The 12,695-nt window shown below is 41.0% G+C and overlaps 1 protein-coding gene across 10 annotated transcripts in view; it reads right to left on the bottom strand.

The window, feature by feature from the left end:
- DCLK2 (doublecortin like kinase 2) overlaps positions 1 to 12,695 on the bottom strand; it is a 140,810-nt gene that overhangs the window by 40,367 nt on the left and 87,748 nt on the right. For 5 of the 10 annotated variants that reach the window (XR_008958649.1, XM_026499450.4, XM_026499451.4 and 2 more), the window contains exons 4-6: positions 12,070 to 12,171; positions 11,155 to 11,205; positions 7,577 to 7,671 (exon numbers count right to left, since the gene is read on the bottom strand). Coding sequence is in view for 9 of the 10 variants with exons in the window: in XM_026499450.4 (XP_026355235.1) it covers positions 7,577 to 7,671; positions 11,155 to 11,205; positions 12,070 to 12,171 (248 nt within the window). In the remaining variant the exon portion in view is untranslated. The remainder of the gene's footprint in view (positions 1 to 7,576; positions 7,672 to 11,154; positions 11,206 to 12,069; positions 12,172 to 12,695) is intronic. The other 5 variants (XM_026499452.4, XM_048212379.2, XM_044384355.3 and 2 more) reach the window with 2 other exon arrangements.

The raw sequence follows: 12,695 nt of genomic DNA, 5'->3' as shown, positions 1-12,695 counted from the left end.
CAGGCGCCCCCACAACTTCTAAGTCTTAATTCCATCCAATAATCTTCAATATACTACGAAGAAGAATTTCTAATGGGCCACTTTAATGAATAAGACAGCATTTAATATTAATACATGAGTTGCTTATATTCAAATAAAGTTCTTACCCCTGATCCTATTTATACACTGATTTGCTTGGCAAACTCTCCCTCTAGCCCCATGAAGGTGGGCTTCAGCCCCACTGAGCCACTGACCCACCAAATGCCTCTCTTTACTGAGCAACCACAATGTGCAAATCACTGTCCTCAAACAGCGTCTGAGATTCATAATGATGATTTATTTTGTTAGGCCACTGAAGTCTTCAAAACTGCTTAGTCCCTCTTTTGTTTTTGTTTCTGTCAACAAAATCAATTACGTTCGAAGATGAAGTCACCATCCAGCATTTCTGGGGTAATAAAAAGAGTATAAAAGTAGTCAGTCTCTCAGTACTGAGGATTATTAACTAGCTTTAAATACCAGAGAAAAACCAAAGCTCCAGGGAAAAGCAAAAACGTCTAAGGTCAGCGGCTACTGTGGATTTACATTTCACAGCTTGGAAAAGAAGTTTTGAAGTTCAGAAGGTCAAAGAGTTGCATTTTAGCTCTGCCAATCAGTATGAGATACTACCAGCCCTTTCATCACACTTCACAAATCTGGAAAATCTTTCACCACCAGCAGACCCAGGAGACATCATCAGATAAAATATCAGCACATCAGACAGTTTATAATCTCAAGATGTTGGACAGTGTTCCAAATGTACTTTTTTTTCTTTCTTCTTTCAACCAACAAGAATACTCACAGTAGACAGCCTCTGGGCATACACTTCAGCATCAAAACGTGAGACATTTTATTCCTCAGTGTCCACAGATGTGCCCCTGATTCGGAAGCCTTAAGTTACTACAGCCTTGAAAGTCCTAAACTGGGACAGGGATGATGAATTAAATTCCAGGGAAATGCTTTCTTCATCCATCTGGCAGCTGATGACACATTTAGTACTCTTTATTGCCTATCTGTCCCAAAGAAAATGCTGTGATTTAAGCACAGAAAATATTACCACAGGGAAAGTTATCAGCTAGGTCGAAGGGACTCTGAGGGGCTTGGGCAGAGGAAACAGGAGATCATGGGCTGAGGTCAAGAGGAAGATGAGGACTAAGAAGAAAACATCAGTGGTGGTGGGATTCTAGAATTTGAAGGGGAGAGAAAAGAATGGGCAGGGGGTGATCAATCAGGAAAACAAAATAAGAAAATTGATAAGGAGACAGACTTTTGTGGCCCTCAAAAAGGAAAATGGACAGAAACCTATTCAGGGAACAGGGGCAGCCTCAGGAAGAAATTCTGGGTGGCTGATAAAGAGAGGAAAGCAGAGAGAAGGGGTATGGTAGCCTCCAAAATGGTTCCCCTAAGCCTCACCTCCTGATTTTCATGCCCTTGTGTAGTCCCTTCCCATGCTGCACGGAGCTGACACGTGACTACTAAGTTATTATAGAAATGGTGGTGTCTGACCTCCAAGACCAGGTCATAGACAGGAGGGCTTCTGCATGGCATTCTCTCTTGCAGATCGCTTGCTTTGGAGAAACCCAGCTGCCATGCTCTGAGGATACTCAGGCCAACTTATGGAGAGGTCCCCATGGGGAAGGCCTGAGGCCTCCTGCCAGCACCAACCTGCCACAAAGCAAAAGAGTCACCATGGAAGGGGATCCTCCACCCCCGGCAGGGCCTTCGGGTGACTGTAGCCAGGGTGCACACCTTGACTACAACCCTGGCAACGATCTTAAAGTCAGAACCACCTGGTGAAGTTGCTCCTGGAGTCCTGACCCCCAAGAACTGTCCAAGACAGTAATTTTTTTACTGCTATTTTAAGCTGCAATTTCGAAATAACCTGTTACTAAGCTGCCTTACAGAGTAATGGAGCTGGACTACAGACAGAAGGCAAGAAAACAGAGACGAAGCACAGAGTCATGACAGAGAGAATGCAGAGGAGGTAATAAAATCTGAAGTCTGACTTCTCTCACTTTCTCCTTCCTTCTTATATACTGCTACAGTGAATTTTTTTCTTTATGAGTAAAACTTGCCTCATGGGAACACTGAACCTAGAAATTCCAAGGCTTACAGTAAGAGAGAACAGCAAAGCTATTCTAAGTGCTTTCTCTATAGTCAGTTAATCTCAACCCTGTGTGCTAGGTCCTATTAATTCTTTTTTTTTTAAAACAGATAAGGGTGATGTGACTTGCCTGAGATCATATAGCTAATGAGTGGCTAAGCCAAGATCAAACCCAGAAATTCTGGTTTTAGAGCTCATGCTTTTAACCACTATACCATTTGATGTCCTTCTCCAAAGGGTGGCATTGGAGCACAAATGAGCTCTGGGCTTCGTTCCTTGACACTCTTTCTGTGTAACCATACTATGGGACGCCACTTCTATCTGAATCCTCTGACTTGTCTTGGTTCCTCTTAGTTTAACTGATTCACACTGAAACACTCACAGAAATTTTTAATTATTAAGGAGAACTAAAGAAGAACAAACCAGAAAGAGTCCAGAGATGCTACATACCCTCCTGACACAGGCCTAGTACAACTTGGCATGAACTGGCCTTACTAAAAAGGCCTTTGGCTCCCCAAGTGTCTGCCTGTAAGGGGCAGCCTGACGTCAAGATAAAGCCTGGGGCGCCCTGAAGGTGGCTTGTTTCTGGCCTGCAGAACTGCCTCCTTCCCAGGTGAGCATCACCACCCAGTGGTCGTGCCCTAGGAAAGCCAGAGTCCCTAAATCCATACAAAAGCAAAACCAGGTTCTAATACCTACGGACTAGGTTTTGGAGAAATGGCCCAATGGAGACCTCCTAGGTAGCCCTAGTAACTCATTTTATGAAGTTTTGGTCTGACCATGTTGTTTTCAACCATCTGTTTAACAGACTGGCCTTGCTTTCTCACTGTATCCTTAGGGGCTAGTAAGGGTGATATGCATGGGTTCTGTTTTCAAATTCCAGCCATACTGCTATGCTCAAAATGGGGCTTCCATGCCAGGCCCACCATGTAACGTTATCTCATATCCAGGTACCCACGTGTGTGCTGGGCCTGGACCCCACTATCTTGTTCCAGCCCATGTCAAGCTTAACATTATTCCATTCCATTGCCGGCTTCCAAAGAAAACCAATAACCCTAACCTCTCGTGAACCTTGTCGTTTTACTAAAGCTTTTTGGGGTCAGGTAGAAGTGCTGGGCACTTCTCTATCTTTCCACCTGCCTTCATCCACTGAGACCCTGAGCAAGTCATTTCACATCTCTGAACCTCAGTTTCTCCATCTATAAAACAAAGACTAAAGTACAGATCTGAGATGACTTTGTTTTCACATTGTAGGTTTCACATAACTAGCAAAACCAAAAACTTATAATCGAGGTACAACTAACTCTCAGTTATCCTAATGTCTTTAGTTTTAGATTTAAAGAACCCGGACTGCTTGGTTGCCACCCTATTTCTTACACTCCCATCCTACAAAAACCACTCACCATTTGAAGAAAGTTTTCCTTCCCCTCTTGGCTTTGGTCCAGCCCTTCAAAGAGCATGATCTTTTATAAATGCGTACGAATGCAGCAGAAAGGTCTTTCTCAAAGAGTAGGATGGGGAAAACTATGAGGACTTTTCTGTGAAGAGGTGGGCTGCTTCTGTATTTCTCAAATCTTTTTCAATGAGCAAAAAAAAAAAAAAGCCATGGACACTCTGTGGTCAGAGCTTAAACATCACAATATGACCCTGTTTTCATTTTCAGTTCTTCCTATGTCCCCACCAAAACACCAAAATGATTCCCAGAAACTGGCACAGGGAAACTGTGGTAGAATATCAAATTCTGCTTCCCTCTGACTTCACTTTGCCTAATTCCCTACTAGGTAAAACCCAGAGACTTAATTAACTAAATAAACAAATAAATAATCTGGCAGAAGCTGGGTCCTGGCAGACAGAGAGACAAGAGTGTCATCTCCTGCACAGGCTGTCCTGGCTTGGTTTGCTTGCTTTTGTCAATTCTGATTCTCTGGAAAAAGATTATCTATCCCCAAAGCCATTAAAGCATCTAACCAGGATAAATAGTTCCTGCCTGCGAAAAACAGTCCTCCATTGTCAGACATTCCCTCTTAATTGACTTTAATAAGCCATTTTAAATGAAGGGGAAGAAAGAAGCAGAGCACTAACATATGGTAATTATCTATAATTCTCCATTTGTAATGTCACTGAATAGAGAAAATAATGCAAATGTGGACAGATGCTGACTAGAGCTTACACGGACATCAAAATTAGGGTATTTTGTACAGTAAGTAACATGACGAAGCAGCAGGATTTCAAAGGCTGGTCTTCCTCCCCACCACGATATCCACCACCACCGACGGCTGGGAACAGGCAGGAGACGCAATTTCCATAAGGCATGACCCAGGGGAACAGGCCGCAGTTTGCATTGTGGCCTACAAGCTGATCGGGGGCAGAGACTCATTTAGCTGCTAATATTTAATGTAAAATTCGGTAATTCTATATCAGCTTTAAAGTGAGGAGAAGAGAAATAGACTCCCCAGCTTCCTAAGTAGGTTTTTATTTCTTTTTTTGCCAATTTAAAAAACTATAATCCTAGCACTTCAGAGTTCATTTAAAAACAAATGTCCTTATTTGACGAAGATAGAAAACATGGAGGAGGTCTCACAGCTGTGAGTAAACCCCACAGGCCTCAAGTGTGCTGTAAGACAAAGTGGGTTTCAGAGGGAAGGGGGCGGGTCATGGATAAGTTAGGTAGAAGTTAGACTGAGCAGTGGAAGGAACGCGGGGAGGCCGAGACCCAAGTCCTTAAGGGGAGAACGATAGAGACAGGAGCTGAAGGCAAGGACGGTGATAAACAGGTGATACATTAAAAGCCCGGGGGCACAACATCCTGACCTTGTAGCTTCTAAGACCTCAGAGCTGACAGATCAAAGCCACAGCGTGGAACACACATACTCTCCTCTTCCAGGCCCCAGGGTCACCCCTAGACTCATTATACTGCATCTGAATTGCAGGTACAGCCCTGCCCAATGGGGAAAAGCTACAGTGATGGTTCTGGTACAAACCTTGTAGGTCAAACACTCCCCCTCCCAACCTGTGGGAGAAGTCTCCCCAAAAGATTGGAAGCAGACTCCACTAGAGGCATATCCACCCCCCCCCACCACACTGCGCGTCCCATCCCAGAAAGACCCAGTAATATCTACTCCCAAAACAACCTAGGTAGGGGCTGGTTCCACCTCCCGGAACCTGAACGCTCTCCCACCTTGAGAGTGCACTTTCGCCTTAATAAACTGCTTTGTGCTTGCTACTTTCCTTCCCGCTGTCTTTATTCTGAGCATGGATCTGTGGGTATATCCTTTCATGGGGATCCAAGGACCGAGACCGAGACCGAGACCTCCCCATTCACACACCTTCCATCTTGACCACTAACCAACATTTCTCTACCTCTTTGAGCATCAGCAGGTAATCCTGAGCGCCTATCATGTACGGGAGAGCCGTGTGCTAGGTGCTGGGGTTGCTATACCATTTCTGATACGCGCAGTGTAATGAGAACACTTTATCTAATGTCTCAGCAATAAAACAACTTATCATGTTTTTAAAACTCCACGAATCTCCACTCCAGAAGTGTAAGTGATCTTGCGTAAGTTTGTGTGCACGTGTGTAGGGTGGGTGAGCATGAGGCAGCACCAACTGACCTAGCAGCAACAATTAAAAGGGACAATCTTGGGCTCACAGCTGAGGGTGGGCTAGAAAGAAAGATGGGAGCAAAGGTTACCGAGGGACCACAAAGGGAAGTGAATGAAATTCCAAGGAATCAAAGGATTCAGCAGCAGGCCCAGAGCAATGGCCTGGGGGAAGACATGACTGTGGCTCACTGGAAAGTCTGTGCGGAATTTGACCTATGGTAACAAGTTACCAGCATGAGGAGCCACTTGCTTTTACTTCAACACAGAACTGAAATTAGAGAAGAAGTGAATGAACTTGAATTATTTTTACTTTAGTTCTCTTGAAAGTTACTCAAATTAAAAAAGTGAACCTCCTGTCTATTTGGGGTGCAATAAATTGGGGGGAAGATGAAAATACTTGGCTGATTAGTGATTTTTAATTTATATAGCTTTTTTTGTTATTAATAGTTTAGAATTCCACTGAAATCATATTATAAAATGACCTAAGCCAGTTTAGCACCTCAAAATGCCTTGTTGTTTCGATAAAGGAGCTTCTAGCACTTGGAGGTCAGTGAGAGCTATGGACTCCCTATTCTCACGCTTACTACCCACCTCGGTCAAGCTGGCACAAAAACAAATATGCTGTCCTTTTCCGGAAGGAATTTCTCTTTTCGATCTCTGCCCCTTACACGAGAATCATGCAGGTTCACTCTGAATGTTCACACGACATCTCAGGGCAGGACAGTCAAACTTTAGGTGGAGAATGAACCCTTGGAGAAGTGGAGGGCCCACAATCCTCACTGCTCTGAAGGTGTCAGCATGCTGGGCTCAGCGGGTTCTCATTCCTCACTCACCCAGGGGGTAGTGGGGTTCTTACAATCCATTGTACTAATGAAAATGATTTTTTTAACATGCTTAACGTAAAGAAAAACACTCGGACAATATCTGAAGTGTTTAGGCAACCAACTTTGGGGAATGTATTCCTAATGAGGACATTTCCAATGTCACCAAAAGACCAAGAGAGTAAGTTACTTTACACATGCATACACAGCACTGTGTATACTTCAGTATTCTTAAAGTACATTAACCATGCAGATAATCTGATTGTTTCTACAAAAGGAAACTTTCAATTTTTAACCTCAGTCATTTACTGCTATTTTACCAGGCAAATTTTCTCTTAGAAATTTAAATTATTGAAAGCTACTAAATGAAATTAATGTTGTTGAAATTTTGCAAATTTGGTTTCATTCATTTTTCTCCCTATTAATGTCTATTAAACCAAAAAATATCTATTAAACCAACTGCTGACCATGTTAAGTTACCATTTATATTTTAAGGATATCACAGTCAAAAACTAAGATTTATTTCTAACTTCTCACCAAAATGAACATAGCTTCTTGGGCTACTACAGACGCACATAAGTACCTTACTAGTATTTCATCCTATTTTAAACTTTCACAAAGTCAAATTAGGTTAGCAATATTAAAATCATGATTCAAAACGAGATTTGTAAAAGACTGACAGTGTTCTCTTTCCCATTGCAAATCATTTTGACAATAACGGGAAAAGTACTACTCATGATACTTTACCCCAATATGTTCAACCCTAACACAACCTTATATTCCCACTTTAGAGATGGGAACACTTGAGCTCAGAAGAGTTCAGTGAGTTGATCCAAATTATAAGATAAAAAAAGACACAGGATTCAAAGGCAGGTCCTTCCCAGCTCCAAATGCTGAACTCTTTCCTTTTTGATTTGTTATTGCACCCAAGCCCCTGAACAAGTTAAATTACCAAACTATACAACTCAAAATAACAAAATCACACAAACATGCCATTATTTCATATTTCATACGAAATATTTAATATTTCATACCTTTAATCCTCTGAAACTTCCTGGGCTAGTTGGAGAAGAGCTAGAGGATTTCGTTGATTTAGGAGTAGACAGCTGGCTGCTGGGAGTTCCATTAACTGACCATGAGACAACAAAGGAGACAGAGGTCACTAAAACCCCAACCAACCAGATTGTGCAAAAACACTAAGCACACGCACAACACAGCTCCAACGAAGCTTCGATTCAGTTAAAGCTCAAAGCAGATGGCAAATCAGCGAAAAGCAAAAATAATGTGTTTTACTGCATTACAAAGTATCAGACAAATAAGGAGTGAAACTAGAATTGTTTTCAGTAATAGGTTTCCAACAGTGACATAAACAAATATATAAAACATTATGGAATTAGAGATGTGCGTGAGAACTTGTCCATATATCCTACCTGCCAGCAAGGGCAGAGAAATGAAATGGCTGGTATGTTTCTAATACTTTACTATGAAGGTTGTCCCGTAACTTCCAACATCCACTCTCTTGGTATATACCAACCTGAATACCCAAGAAGTTCTACGGCTCTCCCAAATCAACTCCGCCATAACCCAAACAGATTTTCTAAGCATATTCTTAATGGAAAGGGAAAATTACTGGTCATTTTTCTTGCAACACCTGATTATTTGTTTGAAGGCCATAAAAGACACTCTTCAACTTTCTTTTTATCTAAACTAGTCATTGTTAATTCCTTCCATTTTCTTGTCTTCACTGTTTAATTTCTCCCGTTATTTAGCAAATCTGGATGGTTTCTCAGTAGAACCCCCTCCAAACTTCCACACACTTCCCAGGTTGAAGGCTCAATTTAGAGCATAGCTAGGAAAATATGACCACTGCTGTTTAGAAGTGAACTTAAATTTGCAGGTTTTATACTAGAGAATGCTGGTCAAACACTTCAGCGTGACTCATGCTTATTCCTAACTGTATCACCTGGGTCCATTTCTGCCGTCACTTCACAAAGTTGGTAGTTAACATCTAGGACTGGCGCAGTTATTTCTCTAAGAAGTATCTGAAATCCCTTTTATCACTAATCTTCAATGCTTTGCCCAAAGACGAAAACTGTCACTCATCTCTACGGAAAGAAAAGCAAAGTCCCTCTTTTTCTTTTGTTTTTAAATATGAGGAAGCACACAACTATTACTTTAAATGAAACTAATAAATGTAAAAAAGCAGAATGCAGATGACCAAAGTCCTAAATAGGTGACTCAAAAAAGTGAGTACCAGTCCTTGAGTAGAGGCAAAAGTCCGGATCAACAGGGTGTTCCAGGTCTATGCAGTCATGCTTATTTACTGCACTGCTCATTTTAATTTGGGTGAGGATGAAAAAATTTTCTAGTCACTTTAAGCTTACCAAACTTTAATTTTTCTAATTTAAAACTACTCATGCATAACAATGATCAGTTATCTATAATTTCTTAACAAATGTATGTGCAAATTTAGAGTGCAAGGACAACACAAGCAACTGTGCAAATAGAAACTTTCTAGGATATTCAACAGTCCTGCTTATTTCTCAATTAAGTTATATTTCAATGCTGTTTTCTTTTAAAAATTCTCTTGAAATAAAGGGAATTGGTGGCAGGAATTCACATAAAATAGAGATTATTATGGGCAATGAACTAGTCAACTTGCTGTGAGCTGAGACTGAATTGTACTCTTTTTTCCCCCTCATTCCATACAGCAACCTGTGCAGGTCACCAGCCTCTACTCACTAAATGCTGTTAGCTTTCACAGATACTCAAACACCACATTGATATCAGAGGCTACCTTGGAACAGTGATGAAAGGAGAAAAATCAATTTCTGCAAATGGTGATCCTGACAGCAGAGAAAACTCCCTAAAAACACCCCTTGCTAAACATAGTTTCTTGACAAAACTCACTGCCAGGGATTTTACTGGTGCCAGTAACTACATGTCTATATTGCCCTCCAAATAATCTCATCCTAAAGAAATACCAAGTCACATTAGGGCTTCTAAGTTTCCCAGAGCACTTGGAAAATTCTAAAAAAATGTTCCTTCATAAGTAGTCCTTAATTTCATTTCTTTGCACATTTCTCCAGAGTCTTAGGGAGGGTAAGTGGGACATGGGACAGGGTCAGAGTGGGAGTGCTCCCCTCACACGGCAGGTGGACAGCAAGCAACCCACACCTCCGTCAGGTACCACTCCTTCACCACCGCCTGACTTTCTCTCCCAAAAGAAGGCTGTTACCCACCCCTCCCCTCAACTGTAAGGGAAGAAATAAACTTGGGGCTTTTTTGTTTGTTTGTTCTGAAGATTTTCTATCTTGGTGGACTCTGAAGGATTCACAAGCTAGAAACCTAAAATGAGCATTTTTAGGACTCAAATTACAGTAATATTTACCTACTTATGTTGTGTAGATGAATGTTCTATGCGTTTATTACACACTATTTGGCTATTTTGCTAAGAGTTTTGTTGAGGAAGTCAACCAGAAGACTGAACTTAGGGAGCACTTCTGTCCCAAGACTGAAAAGGTACAATGTTACATCTATAAAGTTCCTCACTCTGTTTGAGGTTCCAATTCATCCCACAGAATTTTCTAAACGTTAACAGGTATACCACAGCTAGAGGGCTGTAAAAGTGAATTGTACTCTCACTTTTCTGTAACTGCAGGATCTGGTGAACGTACTTTGGGGTTTAATCTCTCATAAAGAAGCTGTCTGCCCTCTTAAACGTGATTTAAACAACTAACAACTTTTAAGATCTACTCTACTATCCCAAATGCAAATTTAAAATCCATTCCAAATTCAATTTAAGAAGATTTGAACAAATCTGTATTTATACAAACAACTTGGTCTGCAAGAAAAACATGGCTATGAAACATGCTTTTAGTTTCGTATGTATTGGATTCATTAGAATACCTGATTTTTTAATCACGCTCCTCACTTCTATTTATTTTACTGATATGATAAATATCTGTAAACCTACGGCTAAAACAAAAGCTAAGAACCTGACAAAAATCTACATTTACCATATGGTAAGCTCAGGTAATTGTATTTATGCCGATTTCGTGTTATATTAGCTTTCCTAGTGTTTGAGATACTTTACAGAAAGCATAATATGATTTGAAATAGGCTTCACAGCAGAGAGGTGCTTTCAGTTAAAAATATTCATACCATCAATATTTTTAGAAAGAGTGTCGGGCCTATTAGCTGTAGGGTAGGGAGGAAGGTAAGAACAGAAGGAGAAGGTAAGGACAGGTAAGTTTAATTGCTTCTATGGCCATTTTCATATCACCAACGAACTTTAGCCTTTTTCAGTAACAGAATATTTCCCAAAATTAACTAGAAGATAGAGCCTTTGAGGTGGTATGCCTCCTTGATCCCTTTGTCCTGGAACTACACACAGAGAGAGGCACTTGGCCATCTGCAGACAACGACGGGCTCTCTAACAAAGAAGGGACGCGGAGGCACCCTACGCACCTTGAAGCATTCCACAGCGCACAGAGTGACACTGGTACAAGCCAGATACGTTCATGGAAATGGACAGAAGGAAACAGAAATGTGGCAAACGACAGAAACAAAAACCCAGCAGAGCGACAAAGCCATTCTCATCATGGCTCACCTGGGGATCTGGCTGCAGAGTAGGCACTGGAATGGTGGCCACCCCGCTTTACTGTGCACATTCAGTGAGCACAAAGAGGAGAAGACAGCAAGGAGAGCAGTTATTCAGCAGGTCTGAACGCGTATACAAAAAAAGGCTAAAACAACCTGACCAGAGGAAAGCAGGGTGGGTGCTGAAGGGGAAGCAGAGGACAGCAGAACGTCCAAAACACTCCGTCTTTTAGAGGGTCTGATGCCTGACAGAGCTTTTGTTGATACTACTTTCACATGTTCTGGATTTCCCACCTGTAAAATCATGGTTTTTCACAATCTTTTCCTTAATGGGAAATGATATCAGCAAAACTGATAATTACTACAAACCTTACAGAATTAATACATCAAGATTTTTATAAGTGTTTTCAGCTTCTAAAAAAGGCCCCCAAACAGTCAAAATTATGACAGATCTACAGGTTTAGAACCTGAAAGAAACTTAATTACAGGTAAGTCTGACTCTTAAATAAGTACCACTTTCCAATAATATTCATTGCTACTATTAAATTGCTTGATGAAGGAAAAGCCTGTGAAACTTAGCAAGTAAACGCGTTCTGTGTCAGACGTATGTTTTAAACCAGTAAGAGAAGAAAAATACCCACAATCATATAGCACAAAGTTAAAAATACAGGACACTGTGGTCCAAATGGGAAACACTTCTACATAAATACCAGAAGATTCTAGATATAGGCTGTTCTTGAGAAAATGTGTGAGAATAAAACAAACAAGCGTCTTAGCAGATTTGTGACAACTTCGAGCAACAGACTTAAATTTTTGGTTTTAAAAATCAAGTCATCTACATGTTGTTTTGGAACCTGGCTGCATGCAAACATGGGGAAGACTACTAGCTCCTAATAATTAAAGAAACTGAAGAATGACTGACTACCTGAAGCTGGTGATTTGCTGCGACGGGAGGGCCCAGGGCTTTTAGATCCAGAATACTTAACAGCTGAGGAGCGAGAATAAGACGACTTCAAGACCCGGCATTCTAGAAAGGAAGGAGAGTGCATTAACTAAATCTGGTTTAAATATTAGCCAAGGAAAGAACACACGTGAATGTAGTTTACTGCCAGAGACCGATTACCTGATTAGTTTCCCATTACTGTTAAACAACTTTAATATACAAAGCAACGGTCCCAAAAGGACACCTGAGGTTATCTTTAGCTAGGCTAGGCATCTGTAGACCGCCTCATTGTTCCAGTGGAGTTCTTACTGAATACAGAAATCCCATGTCCTAACTTGATCACACACCTAGAGCCTAATTGAAAGGGGCAACTTCCTTTTTCAGTTAGTAGTACTGATAGCAAAAGGCTACAATTTCATTCTGTCCAAACTCTGTGATAATCTCATTTTGAAAGGGTATGGGATTCCTGTCTTATTTTCCACCTAACCTAAGTATGGAGCATCAAAAATGAGGAAACTGGCTTTCAACAATAACTTTGGTTTTTCCATAAATCACCAAAATAAAACAGCATTTAGAGTACCAGAACTAATTACAGCTAAAATAATCAT

Source organism: Ursus arctos, unplaced genomic scaffold (assembly GCF_023065955.2).
Source record: "Ursus arctos isolate Adak ecotype North America unplaced genomic scaffold, UrsArc2.0 scaffold_11, whole genome shotgun sequence".
NCBI classification, from domain to species: domain Eukaryota; kingdom Metazoa; phylum Chordata; class Mammalia; order Carnivora; family Ursidae; genus Ursus; species Ursus arctos.
The sequence above is the reverse complement of the archived record's forward strand: the minus strand, read 5'-3'. Positions and strand labels throughout refer to the sequence as shown.